This window comes from Thalia democratica, chromosome 2 (assembly GCF_965202585.1).
Source record: "Thalia democratica chromosome 2, ktThaDemo2.hap1.1, whole genome shotgun sequence".
NCBI lineage: Eukaryota > Metazoa > Chordata > Thaliacea > Salpida > Salpidae > Thalia > Thalia democratica.
The window spans coordinates 29,528,148-29,550,141 of NC_139166.1; the positions used below are offsets into that span (position 1 = coordinate 29,528,148).

The 21,994-nt window shown below is 24.5% G+C and overlaps 2 protein-coding genes across 2 annotated transcripts in view; one reads left to right on the top strand and one right to left on the bottom strand.

The window, feature by feature from the left end:
• The first annotated feature begins 1,496 nt into the window (after positions 1-1,496).
• LOC145829721 (JNK1/MAPK8-associated membrane protein-like) overlaps positions 1,497-21,994 on the top strand; it is a 41,904-nt gene continuing 21,406 nt past the window's right edge. The window contains exon 1 of the mRNA XM_082937584.1: positions 1,497-1,508. The gene's annotated coding sequence lies outside the window, so the exon portion shown is untranslated. The remainder of the gene's footprint in view (positions 1,509-21,994) is intronic.
• Positions 7,793-21,240, bottom strand: LOC145829433 (leucine-rich repeat-containing protein 57-like). Its single transcript, XM_082937217.1, has 6 exons — positions 21,171-21,240; positions 18,166-18,289; positions 14,753-14,888; positions 14,126-14,394; positions 10,472-10,651; positions 7,793-8,274 (listed from the first exon to the last, which is right to left on the bottom strand). The coding sequence occupies exons 2-6, from the start codon at positions 18,256-18,258 to the stop codon at positions 8,233-8,235; spliced, it is 720 nt and encodes a 239-aa protein (XP_082793343.1). The 5' UTR covers positions 18,259-18,289; positions 21,171-21,240; the 3' UTR covers positions 7,793-8,232.

The following is a 21,994-nucleotide window of genomic DNA, read 5'->3' on the forward strand; positions in this document are numbered from 1 at the left end:
AAACCCTAAATCCCCAAAGTCTTAAAAATTTGATTTTTTATTTTAATCTGCATACATAAACTTAACTATAACTGATTATTGTTATCATAAAGTTAATAAAATAAATAATAAAATTCAAGTTCTGAAAAAAAGAATTAAGAAGTTTATTATAAACTTCTAGTTCACTCTTACAGAAAAATATTTTAGATTTATATTAAATAAAAATAGTATTATTGAAACAATCACATATTTAAATAAAGTAAATAGCCTTAATTTAGAAACTTTGATTACTTAGAGTAGTTTAACATTTTAGGAAAATTTAGTCTACCCCTACTTTATATAACTTTTGGTTTAGTTTTTTCATAAACAAAGCAAAAATTTTAGATAAAATTGTTGAAACATGGTTGCCTTGCCTCATAATCAGGATAACTTAGAAATGTTAAAAACTCAAGAAGACCCAAGATAAATTAAAACAGACCAAATTAGAAAAATATTCAGGCTGACTGAAGCAGTTTTAATTTTTACTCTGAAAATAACAAGGTTATTTAAAATTAAAAAATAAGTGTTTTACCCCTATGGCCACATGAAAACTAACTAACCAAACTTTTACTTCTATAATGGTTACATATTTATAAATTATCTTTAAAATTCTTGAAAAGTTCAACAGCCTCACAACTAAACTTAAAAAAGTTGAGCTCCTGAGAAAAATACTGTCATCAAAATGAAAAACAAATAAATATTAAATAAAGAAAAGATACCCTTAAAAAACTATTGAATTTTAAACCTCCAACAAAAAACATTAAAATTAGAAAAAAAGTTAATAAAAATGTTAATGTTTGTAAAAAAAAATGTGCAAATTAGTGAGGAGTAAGGGGGGAGGGTGTATAGGCACTTTTTTACATGTTGTTCTTGTTTTAACTTTTTCAGAAAGCTAATAGTTACTCTTTAATAAACTTGAAATTTCCAATTAAACTTTTAGTTACAACCAGTCAAAGCCAGAGAGTACAATGGTTTATTATACAAGGAGCAAACCAAAACAGCAAAAAATACAATTTTACTGAAAACCTATATTCTCCATCATTTTTAAAACAATTTTTAATTAAACTTTTTCATCCTAATTTTTTTAAAACTTTATACTTTTGTTGAAGAGAAGTTTAATTTTTAAGTATCAATATATATTTTTATATATACAAAAAAAAACTTTTGTTATAACTTTTTTTTTCTTGGTGTTTTAAATATCTAATTTAGCAATTTTTTTTTGTTTTATAAAAGAAACATCTAAAGATTTTGAGGCCAACTTATAGAAAAAAAGATATGATTTTAGTGAATTGATTTATTTGTTGTTTGAGTTTATATTATAAAAATAAGGATTCATTTGTACCTCTGACTGTGAATTACCATATCTCAAAAATTTTAAGAATTTTTTATATTGATAAAAGATGACTTGTAGTTAAATTAAAACTGTATAAAGTAATTTCAGTAAAATAATTCTAAAGTAGATGTTAAGAGCATAAAGGGGGGGGGGGGGGGTAAAACAATTTTTTAAACACTGTTTTAGTTTGTGCCTCCCATTATGAACCTTTTGTTGCCTTTGACTTTGACCGGCTATATCTTAAAACATATACTGAATTTTTAAAATCTTTAAAAAGCATCTTGTAGCTTAGTAAAAACTACATAAAATAAGATCAAATTGTTTCATCCCCCCGATGCCCTTAAAAGCAAAGCTTATCTTCAGGTGTAGCAAAAATTCAGTTGTTTTCAAACTTGACAGTAAAAACATATTTTTGTTAAAATAATTGATATTTTTTTAAATTCTGCACCACCTAAAAAAAATACCACGCGACGCCACTGCAGGAGACCACATTTTTTTATCTACAAAATAACGCTTGCTCAGTTTTAGTTTTACACAATACAACTAAATTTATCGTGGTTTATCGAATTTAGAATTAATAGTTTTTCTTTTTTTTGAATATAATTTCTTTTAAAGAATTTTTTTAATTAAAATTATCTTATATTACTGCCAAGAAAACCGTTGAAAATAAATATTTTAACTTTACAATCAAAAAAAATCAAGTATGTCCAAAAACTATCACTCTTTCAAACCGTCACCCCGGTAAAATCTGAAACTTACCTTAACCGTTATTATTATTTATAAAATTAACAAGCTCAATTGTACAAACTATTTTTTTAATACTAAGTTTGTTAGTGTTTGTCCAAAACATCATAGTCATTTTAGTTTAAGAGACAGTTTAAAAAATATAATTTCGAAAGGTGTTTTATCTTTTTTTTATTTATAGCTTTTTTTATTTCAAATTTCAACAACAAAATATACGCATTTAAAAAATTCTCGCTACTCTTATTTTAATAATAAAAGTATTAAATATTTAGTATAAAACGACTTTATTAAAATATTTTATTCATTCATTGCTGTTTTATTTTAAAACTGTTCATTTAAAAAGTTTAAATACTAAATTAACGTTAGTTAAACGTAATAAATGTTACATCGAATAATAAAAAATGAGTTATGACTCATCGATACTGCATAACATCCTTTTTTTCAATTTCACTGCATATAAAAAAAAAATCGATTACACTTGAAATAGTGTATAGGCATTAAAATACATTTAGATAATCTTTTTGTTTTTTACAATCTAGTCAAGAAATTACATTATGAAAAGTTTTCAAACTTTAAAACCTAATAAAACATTTTTTTTTGTATTATGTTTTGTTATACTGTTTCAACTAACAATAGAAGAGGTTGTTTTAAAAAACTATTAATTTTAGTTTTTTATGTTTTGATTTGAAATAATTAAAAGTTTTGAATTTATTTATTTTTTTGTAGTATATTGTGTTTAATTTATTAAAATACTTTTATTTGTAAATAGATGACTATTGTTTATTACCTTTTTATTAAATTTTAAATAGTTTTTTTAATGTTTAGAAGTTTATTAAAATAAAAGCAATAAGACACTTAAAATCTAAAACTTAGCAATATATTTTATAATTCTTAATCAAAGTTAATTTTTTGTAAAGCAGCCTTAAGACTGACTGATTTAATGTTAATTCAAAGTATTATCTTAATTTATTTTTAAACTATTTTTATTTAATAAACAGTGCAGTATATCAAATCTCGGGAATTTGCAAAATGATGTTTACGATCAAAACTATGAAATAAAAAGTATTGCTTGATTTATATTTCTACTGGTATAAATAGATTTAAAGTTTATAACAGTAATTTTTTTGTATATCATGATAAACATAGTTTAAGTTAATAAGCTTATAGTTTAATTTTAATTCACAATTTTTTGAATTGAGTTTTTTTTATTGTATTCATTTCTAGTAAAAATCTTTTTGTAAAATTTAAAATAAAAAGATCAAGTGTTTAATTTTTATAACTAGCGTCGTTTCATATATTAAGTCCTTAAAATTGATTTTATAGAACTCAAACAACTTCGCTTTTTAAGAATATTTTATTATCATATTATTTTTCCGTATAAAATTGTTTTGACTTTGACCGCATTATTCAGGGTTTGAATTAACTTTTAAGTAACAAACCATAAAATTAATATAGTCTTTTTGTTCCGTCGTACTTTTATAAATAATTATCAGAAAAAAAAGCCCTCCAGATTTGAAATAAGCAACTAAGTTTAATTAGAACAATTTTAAGTTTTTAGTCATATCTTGCAAGAACTTAATAACATTTACAAATATTAGTTACAAATATGTCTACTTAAAATTTTTATAATCAACATTAGAAGCCTTTTAAATAGAGCTGCACATATCTGTTTTTTCAAATATTTTTTTTAACGAATCATATTAAAAGATGCGTTTATATTTAACTAGAAATGTTCTACTTTTAGAATTTCTTAAAAATTTGTTTAAATAGTTTACAAAAAAACTTTAAAAACAGCTTTACTAACAAAAAATTTTAAGTTGTCTTGATCAGTATCTTAATTAAATCACCTAATCCTAAAACAAAGTAGTTTAGTTTATATATGTTGAGTATAACTTTTTAATGCTTTTTATACTATTTTTAAATAGATCAAAACAATTAAAGTAAATATGTAGCGTGTAGTTTATTGACCTTGAAACCTCTGACCATATTTTTCAGCTTCGCTTTCATCATCCTGTTCAATAAACAGTAACTGTAAATAACTCTAATACGTACTGAGAATTTTAGATAAGTTTTAGTGTTATTTGAGTTAGATTATGTGACTTTAGTTTGACAGAAAGTATGTACTAATCGTACTATTTTCATAAGTTATGCTCTGTTTGTCATTTCCTAATCAACTAGGCTGTACTAAAACTTTTGACAATTGGTTGTAAATTTTTAACAGAGTTTGTTATCAATATCTTCAGGCTGTTTTTTTTAATTACTTTTCAAAATATGTTTTTAAAGTTTTAATAATGATTTAGTATATAAAGGTATCCGTTAGTGTGTATCCGCATAAAAGGTATTCGTGGTGCTTGATAACCTAACGTTTTTTAAGCACCAAGTCCTATAACCAAACATTTTGAGTTCATTTTTTGTCGTTCAATAAACTATAAAAGTAAGTTTTCTTACAGCAGGTATAAGCAATCATAAAACATAATTACGTTCATATAGATAGAACTTTTTTTTTACTTGTAAAAATTACTTATTTTCGTACTTAATATTTAAGTTTTATTTTAAACGTTTTTAAAGGGTTCGAAGCTTGTTTTTGGTACAATATAAGCAACAAGGGTTATTTTTTCGATTCTTCTCTTAGAAATTACAGTGAAGCAGAAGAACTGTGCAACTATTACAACGCCGTCATTGCTCGTTCTAATGTTAAAAATGTAAAAGAAAGAAGGTTTTATATATTTTTTCGTTTTTTTTTTAATTTTTTTGGTGGTCAATACTATCAAACAATTGTCTAAATTAAACACACAAGACTAAAACAGAAACCTCCTAGAAGTGTTAGGTTTTAATGAAAACCATACAAGATTTTGGATGCCGTTGAGTAAAACGAATGGCGGCTTTATTTGGCCTGATCAACAAGTTATGAATGACACTGAAGTTGGGTGAGTTGATCATATTTAATCCTGTAGTTATATTTTTAAACACTATTAAATTATTTTTCAATTTTTTTGTAACTAAATTGTGATTTTTTAACCAAATTAAGATTAAATTTTTGCTTCTTAGGCTATCAATTAAAAAATAAGTTATGGACTAGTAACTAGTTCTATAATAAATTTTTTTAAGTGCTAATTTAATGCATAATTTAAATCTAATATAGCATTAATTACTAATGAGTACAACTTGATCTTTGATAATAAAAACTTTTTATGAATGTTTCTTTTATTTGAACTTTAAAACTTAGATATAAACTGATGCATTTATTCTAACACAGTTGGATGGACGGAGAGCCGAACGATAGTGGTGGTGATGAGAATTGTGTGCACACAAATTACAAAATGAACTCAATACAGGACATTAATGATGTTCCTTGCAGTTTTCATGAACCTACAATTTGTGAGATTACTTGCACTTTTGTTTGAAGAAAAAAACAGACAGAAAATTTGTTAGTCGATTCATTTTTTTATGAAAAACATTAAACATGTTATAAAAACAGTCTTTACAAATATCAATTACTTGTAACAAATATGCAGATAGTCAGTCTATTTTTAAATAGATTCAAACAGTTTTCACAAAGAATGTTTGGTAAATTGTCGCAATATTTAAACTGATTTCCTAACTTTAAAACAAGTAGTTCTATTACTTTATTTAGATAAAAAGAGTATATAATTATTTTTTTATCTAAAACAGCTTTGTCTAGCTAAGTGAATTATTCTATACTATTAATACTATCATAAAATTAATTCAAAAGTGTTAATTTATTTTTACTTTTTTTCAATACTAAATGTTTTAGTTTATAATATGTAAAGTAAAAACTGAAAACACAATTTTTTTACAGTTGAACATTAAGAAGCATTCTGAAAAAGACTGTCAAAAGTAAAAAAAAAAGATGAGTTTAAGTAGCTGCAGTTCCAACTATAGCTAACAAACTGGTTTCCAATTTAAATATTAAGTTTTTTTAGCATATCACTAGTGTTACTGTTTTAAAGAGTTCTAACTTTTTATTTAAGAAGTTCGTTTAAGGTTACTTTATATATTTAAAAAAAAAATTTAAACCTTTTTAAATATAAATACTTCCTACAACTAATACATAATATATTTTTGTCTGTCCGGTCTTTAGAATCAAAAGAGGCATACTACCTTTATCCCATTTTATTTTATAATATATTTTTGTGTAGATTTTTTCTTATTCTTAAGTCTAATAGTTAATGGAGTTGCTAACATTAGATTTTAACTATTTGAACATTTTTGCTGAAAAATTAGATTATTTATTTCTTTTTAATTCTCGTTTTTTGTAGCTAACTTACCACCTTCCCAATACATTTTTTTGGTTACACTTGTTTAATACTTGTAACTTTTTTTATATTCTGATATCGGATCTTTGCCCCCAGGTCTAATCATTGGTTTGGATAAAAAAAACATCTCTCAGTTTTGCTTAGTGATAAGGTTTATTTATTAATTGGTTAATATTTCTCTCTATAATTCTGGAGTTTTTATTGACATAAGGTAGTAATAAAGTAATCGAACATTCTCCGGCCCTGCTGACTTTATTGTGTTTAAACTTTAAAGGTGTTAAAAAAAAAGTATTGTAGTTTACCAGTTTAACTGCTTCTTTGAAGATAGTTATATTGGAATGACCTCAAGGTAATTTGGTAAAAGGAGTATATTCCAAAAAGTATTAGTGAATTTTGTAAAACGAGTAATATAGAAAATAAATATATTAGAGTAGTAAATACTTCAAAAAGATCTGCTATTGCAGAACACTTATTTAATAACCTTGATTGTTCAAGTAATAATAACTTAAAGAGATTTAAAATGATTGAATTGTTTTAACATTTTTGATTTTATTGTACTTGAGGCTATACGTATTTTTGTAAGAAAACCTATATTGTGTAAACATAAAGACTTTGATTATACTGTTTCTTTGTTTATAAATAGTTTATAAGTTGTTACGTATGTTTTATTTATTTTTTAGTTGTATTGTAATTAGAAGTACTTATGTATTGTTATTTACCCTTTGCTTTATTATTATTATTACTTTTTTACGTTGATTACATTTTCACTATATAAGCTAGATTTGATTTTTTTTAAATGCTTAGAAAACAACTAATGAGTTAAGCATGAAATATATATAGTTATGAATTTTGAGTCTTGTGTATTTTTTGAAATAAATTATTAAAGTGTCAAACAAATGTTTAATTTTGTAGGTCAATAAACTGTAATTAAAAAACCAATATATATTTTAAGGAATTTTTTTCAAACAAATTTTAAATAATCATCGCTGACCTACAGAATAGTTTAATTAATTAGATTAAAACAAATATCAGCTTTTTAATGTATACTTTAACTTATAAAAATAAAAACAAACTTTGATTAAGTAGTATACATGTAAAATAAGCTTAAAAAAATACAAACTAACAATAACGTACAAATATTAAAAAGTTTAATTTTTATAACTTGTCTCAATAAGTTGCAATAAGAAACATTAAGTAAATACGACTATATATGTTTTATTTATTTATTTCAAAGCTCAAAAAATTGTTATCAGAATATCAAAAAATACATCATATGTTATTTGCTATTTTGTTGTAAAATGCATGATATACTTTGTACTTTTTACTTTACAAATAAACAATATATTAACAAAAAGAAATTAAATATTAGACTAAAAATAGATCACATTAAATATTTTTTCATAAAAATAAATTTATAATTTTAGTTGACATATTGACAAAAATATTTTTTTACAAATTCAAATATTAATTAAATAATTTTACATACATGAAGTATTGCACAATTGAAGTGAATAAAGTTTAAGAGTTTTATACTATTCGTAGAATTGCAAGTAGTGCAAACATTTGTTCGTATAGAAAATAAGTAAATTTTATACTCAAAAAAATTCAAAATATTATTAAGCATTAAATAGGTTAAACACAATTAAACTATTCTTGTATTGTGGAGTTACCTTTTCTTGTCGATTGTTTTTTAATTAAATGCTGGTACTATAAAAACTTTAAAAATGATATGAATTCGAACATTGTACTCGTAAGTCAAGTTTTTAGTTTACCAATTTTATCATAACATGTGGAAAGATTTAGTGCATTTTGCGATTTGTTAGTATGATTGTTTGTAAGGTTGTTAAAACTGAGTCCATTCTAGTCGAATTTTCTTTTTGTTGCAGTATATCTTTCCATGTACTAAACAGAAAAAAAATATTAGAGTTTAAACAAAACTATTTTGTTTTTGTTAGTTTAATCATTTTAATATATTTAAATTTTTTAAAAGTATTAATACTTTGCTTTTACTAATATAATTGAAAGTAAATATAAACTTAGCAGTAATTTAACAAGAAGTAAATTTTATAAATATTTCAAATTCAAGTAGTTTTGACTTTTATTTTATTATTTATTAACTTTTATTTATAAAATTACGATTTTTATATTACTAATAAAATAAGAAAAAAGAGTAACTTTGTTTAATTGTAATGTTTGAAACAGTTTTTTTATCAAGGTATTCATAGATTATTAATAATTTACAACTCATCTAAGTAGCGTATGTGCGTATTATGTTATCAATTAAAAAAAAATATTAAAACTCATTAAAAAAAGACTCCTTACAATATACTTCCAAAAACTAAATGATTTTAAGTTAAGGTAAAAAAATTGTGAATGTATAATAGATGTTGAAAACAAATTTTTAATTAAGAAATATAAAAAAGGGCTGTATACAAAATAACTTTTATATACCTTTTTACTATATGTTGCTTAACTCTAAAACCACACATTAGTTAGCTTTACTTTGTTTCTACTTCAGAACTTTGACAATAAAATAAATATAGTAAATAAAATATTACCTCGTGTTAATTTCTAATTTAATTAATTATACAAAGGTAAAATTGAAAACCTGATTTTTCAAATTTTTAATAGTACAAAAAACACTAATTTTATAGAATTATTCGTACAAAAAATAATACTTTTCTTACTATTTTACTCAGTTAGTTATAGATTAGACAAAACTGTATTAATAGCGTAATATACATGATCTTCTTTATTTATATATGTATATCATTTTAAAAATTATATAATGTGTTTTTAGAAAGTTAGTGGTAATAATTTGCAACTTTTGAATATTTACACTTTTTGTATAATAAAAGTAACTTACAAGTTTTTTTCAACAGTTGACAGTAATATTTTAAAAGAAATAAAATTTTGATTAACGCTTATTTATAAATTTTACTAACACTTATCAGGTTTTAAAACAAGAAGAATTGCATAAAATTACAACACCTACTACGTTGTTACAAAAGTCAAGTAGAAATATCCCATAACTATAGTCAACTTAGTTAAAAATCTTAGTATTTACTTACATTTAATTAGCTAATGAGAAGTAATTTTTACAGTTATGAATATAATCAACAAAATCGGCGAAAGTCTGCAGAACAAGTCCGGACTTTCGTTTGCCGTGAGACAAGCTCAAATTTAACAAATTTAACATATTCATGCGAAAGCATGATAAACCGTTTGTAGATTGACGACTACAAGTTTTTCGGTTGTGACTGACTGATGAGTCCTAATAAGGACGAAACCGGTCTCAGTCTACCGAAACTTGTGGTCTGATGATCGAATTGGCATGATCAACCCTTTTGTTAAATTTGAGTTATGAGTATATGTCAAATTTTGACCTAGATTTTAATTTATAGTGTTATCATACGAAGCATCAAGTGTTTTTCTCATAATCTAAAAACAGGTTTGTCTTTTTAATAGAGCAGATTTATTAGACGTTGTCTTTTAAAAGCTTCTTTGCACATATTTTGAGCCAGAAATGTCTGCTCAATGAGCTAACCCTAGCCCGCAGCCGTGGTTTTGCAACCTCTGATTTAATATCAATGTAGTTTTCTTTAAACTATTTACTGATATGTATATATTTTTTTCAAGTCATAATATTCTTATACTTTTTGAATTTTGCGCAAAATAACAATTTATTTGAACTTTTATTAAAGGAAACGTTTATAACTTTAGCAAAAACGTTTTCTAAGCTTTTTAAATAATTAAATTTTAATGGGTAATTCACAAAAACTTTTACGCAATTTTTTACTTATGTTACATACTTTATTACATACAGGCAGTTTATTAGATTCTAATTTATATATAATAATAGATTTGATTAAAACACCCTTAAAATTTTAAAGTACAGTTAGTAAGTGTAGTGTTCTTAATTGAATAATTAACAAAAGCTTTTTTTAAGTAAGCTACTTAAACTAACTTTAACGCCAATACTTTGTGTAAAATTAAATCTAAATACCAAACTAAAAATTGAAACAAGCTAAAATTAGTTTATTATGTACAGTATATTAATTTCTACTTGCCTAAACTATCAAAACTACAAAACAATAACCTTATCGTGACCATCAAGGTTTTGAAATTGCTTTGCAGTGAACAAATTTCCATCAAATTTTATCAAGCTAATTTTACTGTTTATCAAAATATTAGATGGAAACTTATCAACATTATTCTCTTCAAAGCGGAAAACTTTCAAACGTGGGCACTCAGCTAATGCTTCCGGAATTTTGGAAATCTATTAATAAATATAATTATTTTATTTTAACTGACTTATAGTATTTAGATGATTTAATACCACATTTTGCTTAAGCTAACAAAAGAAGGTACTGAAAGACTTTTGACTTCTAAAATATTGATCTTATAACAGATTAATCTTTTTTTCACTTATTGAAAGTAATCGTCATTTTCAAACACTTTTTAAAGAGACAAAACTAACAAATCAGCAAATAAATAAACAGTAAAAAGCCATACAAGGTAGTTGGATTAAATAAGGTAACAGTTGGTATTGAGTAATGTGGAACGTGACATTCAGAGTGCATAAAAAGTATTTAAAGATTTATAGAATTAAAAAGTTGATATCAACACGTTATATTATAAAAAGTTATACAAAGGACTTTTATAACATTAAACTAAACCAAAAAATACATATTAAGTGTCTAACACATGTAATTACTAAATTAGATAAACAATTTTAAATATTCCATTTGTAAATTTAGCTGTCCCTTTTCTTCATTTTAGGTTTGCTACTAAGGACTTTATCTTTTGAAAATGCTAAATTGAATACAAAAAATTCAGTTTCTTATTTTTAATGCAAAACTAAATGCTCACTTGGAATTAATAGTAAGCTAAAACATTATTGTAAATCGATCTAAACTTTGACAATTAAAGTTTTAGTTAATAAAACTTCTAAATTGTAAATAAGTTTTGTATTACATTCTTTAACCTGAATATTTTTAAATAAATAACACCTAATTGTTTAAAAATTTACTAAAAACCTTTTTATCTAATAGTTATCTCATTAATAGAATTTCTTATTAAGGTTGATTTATGCCTTCAATATTTTTCAAGTAGCATAAGCTTAAACTAAAGCTTTAATTGAAAATCAATAAACCATTTTTAGATAGAGGTGCTTCTTTTTTTTAATAAAAAACTCGGACTACAACCAAATTTCAATTAATAAAAAAACAAGAAGCATTTGTATTTTAAACAATAAATACATTTATAACTATTACTAATATGAGCCAATATTACTTATAACTAGTGATGTACCGGACCCACAATTTCGGGTCCGGCCGGACCCGGACTTTTTTTTCAATTTAGAATCCGGCCGGAACCGGATCCGGACTTTTTTTTCAAATTAGAATCCGGCCGGATCCGGATATCAGACAAAAATGACGATATCCGGCCGGACCCGGACCCGGATAGTGAGTCCGGTACATCACAAGAATAAACTAGCCTGAGTCAGAATGAGGTTTTTAAAAACTGAAAAAAAGAACTTTAATCTAATAATAAGTAGAACAGCATGCCACAAGGTTTACAAATTTAGGTGTTATTTACAATTAAAAATCTGAAATCAAGTTCTTGAAGAAAATACACTAGAAAATTACAAAATATTGAAAACTGGATCAGCTCAAACTCATTCAAAATCTAAAAGAAAACTAGCCTGAGTTTTTATAAAAAACTAAACTAGCCTGAGGCAGTCCAAGATTATATAAAGTTCCCAAAAGTTTTCAAACTAGCAGGGTTGCCTTTGTTTAAGTCAATAAAACTAGCTAGAGTGAGTATAAACAAGCCTAAGTTAGAATGAGGTTTTTAAAAACTGAAAAAATTACTTTAATCTAATATTCAGTAGTACAGCTAGCAAAGGTTGACAATTTTGTAGTAAAGTTGTGGACTGATTGTGGCACGCTTAACTTATTTGCACTACCCATCATAATTAAATCCTACCTTATTTAATTAATATCTAACAAATACTAAATTCTAACTGAGACTACTTTCTATAATCAGACACGACAGTTTTGAGTGGTGATGAATCTTTTATATAAAACACAACAAGAAATACTAGCATATACAAAACTATTAATTACTTTGGTAACACTTTAAAAATTGGAAGCTATTTAAATCTATATCAAAAGACTTAAAACAAAAAATTGAAAATTAAATAAAACTTTTAGTAAACAAGAAACTGTAAAATTTTTAATAAACTATTAAAATATAAACCTGGCTTAAATATTTAAACAATTAAACACCTGTTGAAATATTCACTTTTAAAACAAAACACTTCTTACAATAAGCATTCAAAAAAACGTTCAAGATATTTTGTTGCTTCAAGCTACACACCAAACTAACTAGCTGCTTACATATAAACTGCCTGTCATGTTCTGATGTTTTGTTGCATCAGTATTTAGTTTGAAACATTTCGTCATATGATTCTCATTGGCTCATACATTTAACCGTATTAACTCTAAATATTCTTTGAGCTCAACTTTAAACAATAAATAATGCAAGTATTCATTCCAAAGTTTTTAATTTCACAACATATGTAAAGAATTGCATTTCATGATTGTTTATTTCATAGTTTAAATGTAAACAAATGTAAATTAGTCACGTGTACAAAATGATTCAATCACGATAGGTGTTTAATTTTAACTGACAAAATGACTCTTATTAATTTACACCGGGTTTGTTTTTGAAAAAATACTTTTCAGTATACTCTTTTTTACTAACTAGATCCGGGTCCGGCCGGATCTCTGTTAGGATCCGGCCGGACCCGGACTTTTTTTTCAAATTATAATCCGGCCGGAACCGGACCCGGACTTTTTTTTTCAAATTAGAATCCGGCCGGAACCGGATCCGGACTTTTTTTTCAAATTAGAATCCGGCCGGTTCCGGATATCAGACAAAAATGGCAATATCCGGCCGGACCCGGACCCGGATAGTGAGTCCGGTACATCACTACTTATAACTTAAAAAACACTCTGTTTTGTCTGATATTTATAAATGAAACTTAATGAAAGTAATGAGTCACACTTTATTTCAAACAATATTTATGTTTGAAAAAAATACACTGCAGTCCTATTGCTTTAAAAAATTCTAAGTTTTAGTTGTAGTTTTAGTTTATTCTATCAAAAATCTTATGTTATAAAAATTTTACAGTTTATATAGTTAATAAGTGAGCATTTCATTTTTTTATTACAAGTTAAATTTAAGTGGAGAAAAAAATGAACATTTTATCTTATTTATAAACCATTCTTGTATGAAACTTTGTTATAAAAAATACTCTAATTGTTTAAAAGTATATTTGAATAATTACATTAATTACGTTCTGGAAGTAATAAAATTATTTTATGGATAACACGATTACAATTTAAACCATGCAATTCGTTTTTATAAAACAGTTGATTTGATTTATTCTTTATTTTTGAAAATAGAAACAAATTACTTAATTAACTTTAAAATATTTCAATTTATAACAATTAGAATTATTAATCTAAACAAAACTTTTTTTTTCATTTCATAGTTTTATCTAAAACCAAACTAATATCCAAACATTCTTATTTTGTATCAATAAAGGCATACACGTATTTTGTTATAAAGCTTAAAAATTTACGCTATATCTCTTTTGATATTTTACTTAAAAAAATTAAATTAATATAAAAAAGTCTTTAATATTGATAGATTTAATCAACCTACTATAAACACAAGTTACCTGATTTTTGTTCAAGTTAATTTCTAATGCAGAACAACTTTTTATTCCATCTGGAATTACTTTAATTGAATTTCCATGCAAATCAACTGCATCTAGTTTTTTCAGTTGGTTCAACTCGTTAGGATAATTAGTTAACTTGTTACAAGAAAGGTTTACTGTTACAAGATTTTTCAAACCACTTATTGTTGAAGGTATCGACCTTATTATGTTGAAAGAGACAGATAATGATTCGAGCTTTTTTAAGTTTCCAATGCTTTTTGGTAAAGATGCTGTTAAAGTTTGATGATAAGCTACAAAAGTTGAACATGTAGTAACGTATACTTTTTTTAAGACATTAAAAATTATGGTAAGATTATATTTAAAACAAACATTTTTTTAAAGTTTTGAAAATATTATAAGAAATAACAAGTAAAAATTTAGTGATATTTAATATTTTATTTTAATTTTAAGAAACATTTACCTCTTCAAACATATACATTTTTTTTATCAAAAAAACTTATTTCAATGAAGACTACAAAACTATTAAAAATAAATTTTAGAGATAAATATACAGAGATGATAAAAAATCTAAAGTTACAATAGGCTTATTTTCATTGATATTTAAAATATTTTTATTTCTTAACTTACTAAGTAAGTTTTTGTCCATGCACAAACTTTTCATTTGCATAAAACCGCCAATAGCTTCTGGCACTATTTCAATTTGATTTGAGGACAAATCTAAAACTCTCAAGTTTTGTTTCAGCAAAAATAACTTTTCTGGTACCTAATCAATATTATTCATAACATAATACAAGTATAATTTATATTTAATCTGTATTTTGCATTCAGAATTTTCAAGAATATTTTTATTATTTATTGTTTTTTAAGCAAAAATAACTTATGTATTTACTTACATAATTAGTTTTTTCGAATAAAAAACTATGTAGCAAACTACTTAGTTTAAAGTTTTACTTTTAAAGCTTGCTTTGCGTAGTCGTTTCATAACTGCGTAGATATTTTTTTATAAAATTTATTTTATTCTGTAATAATGATTTTTTTTACTATCAAATGTACTTGATAACTAATAATTTAAAATAAAAAACAGTATATGTATTGTATATAGATAAATAAAGCTTTAAAAATCCTTTTATACAGCATTAAAAAAATATAATTTTAATGTATCTGACATTTGAAATTATTGCACTTTTATAATCAGTAGCTCTCTTAATTTTGGCAATATAACCAATTATAGTTGCTATCTAGCAATATTCTGTTAGGACTTAATTTTGTTAATAAACAAGTTTGTAAGAAAATTTTGCAATTTTAGACAGACATTTACACTAACCTTCGTTGGTCGACGCCTAGCTAAGCTTATAACAAAAAACAATTAAATTAAATGAAACAATAAAACCCATTAGATTAGTTGTAACCGTGTAGTGTAGTCTACTAAAAATGAACTGTTAAGTACACTTCTTATTTTTAAAGTTCAAACTTAGATATGGCCGCTGGAAATATCATAAAGGTTTTATTTTTTGGAATTTGAACTGTTATGTTACTGCTACAGACATTTAAAATTTTTATTTTGAGAATGCTAGCTCACTTTTTCTAAATTTTTCAAATAACTTGAAGCACATCAATACTTATAAACTCACTTTATTATATTCCCCTATCACTAATAAATACACTCTACTCTTTGAAAATAGTCCTTGAATAAGTTAGTTAAAAGTACATTTGTGGTAAGGAAGTTACTAACATCAAAAGCATAGTAATAACAAAAGAACTTAATATTTAGAAGAAGAAATAAAACTTTTAAGGAAAAATAATAGATTTTAAAGTCATTAAAACTAGGAAAGCTAGAGTTTTGTAAAAACTAATATTCTGAAAAGTTTTTGAACTAGCTTGAGTTAGCCTCAACTTACTCAAGTTTTTCTTTAATAAGTTTAAAACTAGCAAGAGCGGCTCTAAATTGTAGCAATCCTGTTGAAACTGCAGAATCAAAGAACGTGAATAATTCTTAATTCCATCAAAAGCTTTACTTGCTAAAATATTAAAAATGACTTAAATAGCATCCAAAATTACAAAATGAGAGAATTTAATTTGAAAAACAATCTCATTTAAATTTGTTTTGCCAAAACTGGGTGTAAAACAAATACTTTTTGTTATTTTTCTAATTAGAAATGCCATAACTAAAAACTTTTGTTTTTATGACATAACTGTATAAAAAAAACACTATAAATGTGTACAATGACTTTAAAGATAAAAATTCAACAATAACAAAATAACTTTATTTTATACAATGAATCCTTAGTGAATTGGTTCAACAGTTTTTTGATTGGGAAGATTACAAAGAATGGTCATTAATAATACGCTGTCAGACCCTTTATCAATATACAGTGGAGTACCACAAGGTGCTGTAATTAGTCCCGTTCTTTTTTCAATTTATGTTAACGATATTAGTTTCAACATTAATATTCAAAATAATATGAGTTTATTTGCAGACAATACAAAAATTTTTAGTGAGTCAAATATCTCTTTACAATCTTCTCTAGATAATATCTACAAATGGCTAGAAACAAGAAAACTAGATTTAAATCCTAAAAAATGTAAAATTTGTACAATTAAGAAAAATAATCAGGCTGTCCCGATTGACCTTTTAATCAATAACACTAAGATACAAACAGTTTAAGTTTTTGAGGATTTAGAAATAAATATCTCTGAAAAAGTAAAATGGAACAAACAAATCAATTATTCATAAAATGTTGCACAAATTTCATCTTATCAAATATTAAAAAAGTTTTAAAACAAATTCAGCTACTATTTTAACAAAACTATTTAAAATATACGTTCGTCCTAAGCTTGAATACAATACACAAAATTGGTCATCCTATTTAAAAAAAGACATTAAAAAATTGAGTCTGTGCAAAGAAATTTTACCCGTTTGATATGTAGTTGTTGTAACATATCTATTAGATTGTATAATGATAGATTGGTTAAACTTGGATCGAAATCTCTGGAATATAGAATTTGGGAATTTGTTCAGTCAATGTTTCAGTTTAATCCATAATAATTATTAGTTAAGGGCATAGGGGGTGAAACACTTTTTTCACTATTTTATCTTATTTTATATAGTTTTTACTAAGGTACAAGATGCTTTTTACAGATTTAAAAAATTCAAATGAACTTTTGAGATATAGCCAGTCAAAGTCAGAGGCAACAATAGGTTCCTTATGGGAGGCGCAAACTAAAAAGGCAAAAATAGACTACTTTACTAAAAATCTATCTTCTCCTACGTTTTTTTAGATAACTTCCTTAAACTTTCAGGAAATGTTCCTTGGAATATTTAAAAAATTTGGTGGCAAAAATTTTTATTAAATTTTGTTCTGACAGAATTTTCTAAATATTGCAAGGAACATTTTCTGAAATTTTGTGGTATTTATCTCAAAAAACATAGAGGAGATGGATTTTTAGTGATTTCTAGTTATTTGCCATTTTAGTTTGCGCCTCCCATAAGGAACCTATGTTTCCTCTGACTTTGACTGACTATATCTTAAAAATTATGTTGAATTTTCAAAATCTGTATAAAGAATATTGTAGCTTAGTAAAAACTTATTAAAATAAGACCATACTGTGAAAAAAGTGTTTGCCTCCCCTAACAGACTATTAATTTAATCTTACTAATTTTGTACAAATGTGTTTATATGTACTAAGTTATCTCCTTTTATTCAAGCAAATAAGTTTAAACTTATTAATGAATTTTTGTATAATCTTAACTTTGTTTAATGTTTGTTTATGTTTATTTTTGTTGAATATAACTTTCTTTTTGTTTTTCTCATTGTGTTTTTGTGGGCTAAGGTTTTGATGCCTCAGCCCAACATTGCACAATAAACAATATAATAATAATCATATTCAATTTTCATTCTAATAGAGTATAACTTTATATCCTAAACTGAGAACACTGATGAAATCAAAAAAGTAGTTTTACATTTTTTATCTCAATTTACTAATGGTTAAAACAAGTTAAATAGACTAATGCTTATAAATTAAGTTTAAATGTTATCTACTTCTTTTATTTGCATTTGAGTTAACTGGCAAACTCCGGTTTTTTGAGCATTTTGCAGATGGTTATTAATTGTTTTCGAAGTTCCATTTCCCATTCTGGTCTATTCAGTTCAACTTATGGATAATCTGAATATTAATATTAATTATTAAACTAAATTTCAAATAACAAATAAACTTGAAAAAAAAAAGACTTTAAGTTATATTAATAATTCCGAAATATATATCGTTCTAATTTATGTACGTTTCTTGGGTTTAAGTAAGAGATAAAATTTAAATGTTTCAGCTTTTGTTAATTAGTTCTTTATATTTATAAACATCATATTTCTAATATAGTATACTAGACAACAAGTATATTATACTTGAAACACTATGAGGATAGTAATAATCAATAAAAAACTAAGTTTCACCTTAAAAAAAACAACGTCAAAATTATAATTAACTTGGTTAAACAAAAACATTTTTTTAAATGTACAATTACTAAAAACAAAAAACACCTAGGTCTATAGCCAAAAACTAAAATTGAATATAGAACAAGTTATACAATAGTTAGTTATATTGAATGTACATGTATTTTCTGTAGTTGACATTACATAACTTCTTGATCATCATAATCTTGTGTTAGAACATCTTGGTCATTTTTTGGCTTATACCCTAAGTATTTTTCAATAAGAAGTTTTTTGAAATTAGTTTGAGATAAATCTTCTTGTTCGTTACTAAACTTTCCATTAATCATAAGATAAGGTACAAACTCATTTTTACGTCCTTTAAAAACATTTGCAGTGAAAAGTGATGCTTTGTACATAAGCCTATTACCTTCTTTACTATTTGCACAAGAGTAAACTTTTTTCCAGTCTAGATGATTATTCAAAACACATTTTTTTGCTGCAGAAAGGGGGTTAAGAGCACTTTCCATGCAATTAATAGGTGCCATGTATTTTTTGAAGTCATTATTAGCATAATGAATTATACAATTTTCAATTGTGTTTATCTGACATTCAACTTGGCCATGTTGACAGAAGTACTTATACTGGTTGTTCTTATTTTTTCCTTTATATGCAAGTCCATATGGTACAAGTTTAATAGATTTAATAACTTTTGTACTCTTTAAACGATTAAATGCAGGATAAAGCTGCTCAGTTATAAAAGTTCTACAAAATGGACAAAGGGCTTCATATAGAAGTGTAATTGAAACTGGTCTTCCATTTGAAATTGACTGTATGAAACTTAGTTCTTTGTCACTGATTGTTTTAGCTTCTAACATTTTACTTTGACTGGTAAGAAAGGCATCAATTGCTTTTTCAGAGGTTACTACCGCCTTGGAAGGTGTTAAAACAAACACAAATAACAAAGTGTAGTATATCATTTTTCAACTTTAAAGATAACTTAACAGATTAAGCTTAACTTATTGCTAAAATCAACAACTAATTATTGTTTATTTAATTTAAAAATTTTAGTGATAAAAAAAATATTGTAAATTTTGTAACTTATAATAATTAGAAAGAACTTCAGACAACTGTTGTTTGAACTTAATGCTGCATTTACATTTAACTTATAAATTAATTAAAACTTTTTCCTATGTTAGGGGTGGGCAACTTTTTAGTGGGCGGGGCAGATGGAAAAAGTTTAGCCCTTGATGGGCCAGAGAATATCAAGTTCATTTAACTCACACAAATTACTCGACTATCCCTTATTTGACAAAATACTACTATGTGAACTTTATTTTCATTATACCTAGTGTAAGTTTATAAATTATTGTAAGCTGTCCCTAAGACCTTTTTTTGATCTTCATTTTAAACACCAAAGTATATAAGGTAAGTGTCAAAACTTTTTGCCAGTTACATACTTGTGTGCTGCAGTTTTATTTTATTTCAACTTAAAATTAGTATTTTTTGTTGTATTAGTAGGCCCTTCAATTTCACTCGGCAACTGTACATTGCCCACCCCTACTCTATATCATTACAATAGCATCAGTAGCTTCAACAAAACAAATATAAATCTTTTTTTGTAAGTTTTACAAATTCTTATTAACTAAGAGCTTAAAATATTTTTTTTGTAAAAAGTTATGAGTCAACAAAAATAAATTTAATATAATATTTTGTATAATATTAAACATATAAATTAAAAAATCTTGATTTAAAAACAAAAAAATCAGAACTAATTATGTTAGATATTTTCCAAAGGTAGTATTAATAAAAAACAACTTAATAGATAATATAGCAAATTTAGTAAAAGTATTTTATATGCAGCTAAAATGTAAACTTAGTTTTAATCTATATATAAGTTTAAAACATTTTGATCTAACTTCACAAATAACAAATTGTACTTAAAACTAAAAATATTAAATAGTTTAAATTCAATAACTTTTTTTTAAGACAATTTTTTGAGAATATTGTACATTATGAACTTATAAAATTTAATAAAGAGTTATTATTTGTAAAAAAATTAATAGCCCACATACTTCATAAATCCCACACAATTCAAAGTAAGAAATTTCTATTATTGGAAATATATAATTAGATTTTACTTTTACTTAAATTTTAAGACAAAATTTTGTTTTTGATACAAATTTACTTTTTGGCATACCACTTATTTATTATACAACTTATACAATGTTATTGAAAAATAAACCTTGTTATGACTGTTTATGTCTATGATAATATCTAAAATAAAAATAACATTTTAAAGATTAAAGGTAGTCAAGAGATTTTATATTTTAACTAAAGACTTACTTAATATTTAAAAAAATTTATCTATTTAAAAATTATTTTAAAAACCTAAAACTAAAAATGTTACTTAAATATTAAAGGTTATAACTTTAATGTATAAGGTAGTTCAAAAGAGAGAAGATTGATTTAAAACATAACACTTAGTCATGCTTAATTATACAAGTGTATGAAATAATAGAGTTTAAAATTTATTCTTACTAAAAAAAATCATTTTTAGTTTTCTATAAGCTATTTTCTTTGTCTTTTAATTATAAATCTATAAATAAATACAAAATTCTTACCTATTTTAAATGGTCAGCTGTTCTTGTATTGATTTTATTTATAAAAAGTTTTATATATCAAAACTTTTCTGAAAATACAAACAGTTATCAAACTATAACAATATTAATTTTGTAAAAATTAATTAATAATAAATATGATAGATTAATAATTTATTTGTGACCTATTTTGGTGAGAAAACATCAGACCTAGTCAAACAATTAACAAAACAGTGAACTGAACTTTAACAACAGTAAAAAAAATAAAATAAATTTCCATATGCATGAGGTGCTACAAATATCAACCTTCAAGCTTTTGGTTTAACAAAAGATCATCATAAACATCATGAAAAACCTTTGCAAAATTTGAGATGATTAAAGAAACTTTCATAAAGACAAGGTTGATTTCAGAAAAACTTTAAATGACCCTTATAAAATAAGTTATAACACTTGATATCACAAAAATTTAAAATATATTTTATATTAAGAAGCAGGTTAATGTTTAAGGGTTGAAAGTCAACATAATTTACAGTTTATACTTAGATATTTTTTAAAACATATTATATACGTTGAAACGATAACATATAAATTTAAAATGAATCTAAAAATAAATATAATAATACTTGTCATATTTATTAGTCTAAAGATTTGCATCTATCAAAATGGAGTTGTTTATAAGTAGAATTGTTTATTTCAGATTTTAATTACAAATTGCTAGGACTCTTGAAAACAACTTTTTGAATTTATTCTAGGATAAGTACTAAACAGTTGTAATTTTAAAATATTTTAGGTAAAACCTTTAAAATAATAAGCTGTACTTTGTTTACATCTAAAAACATCTTTACAAA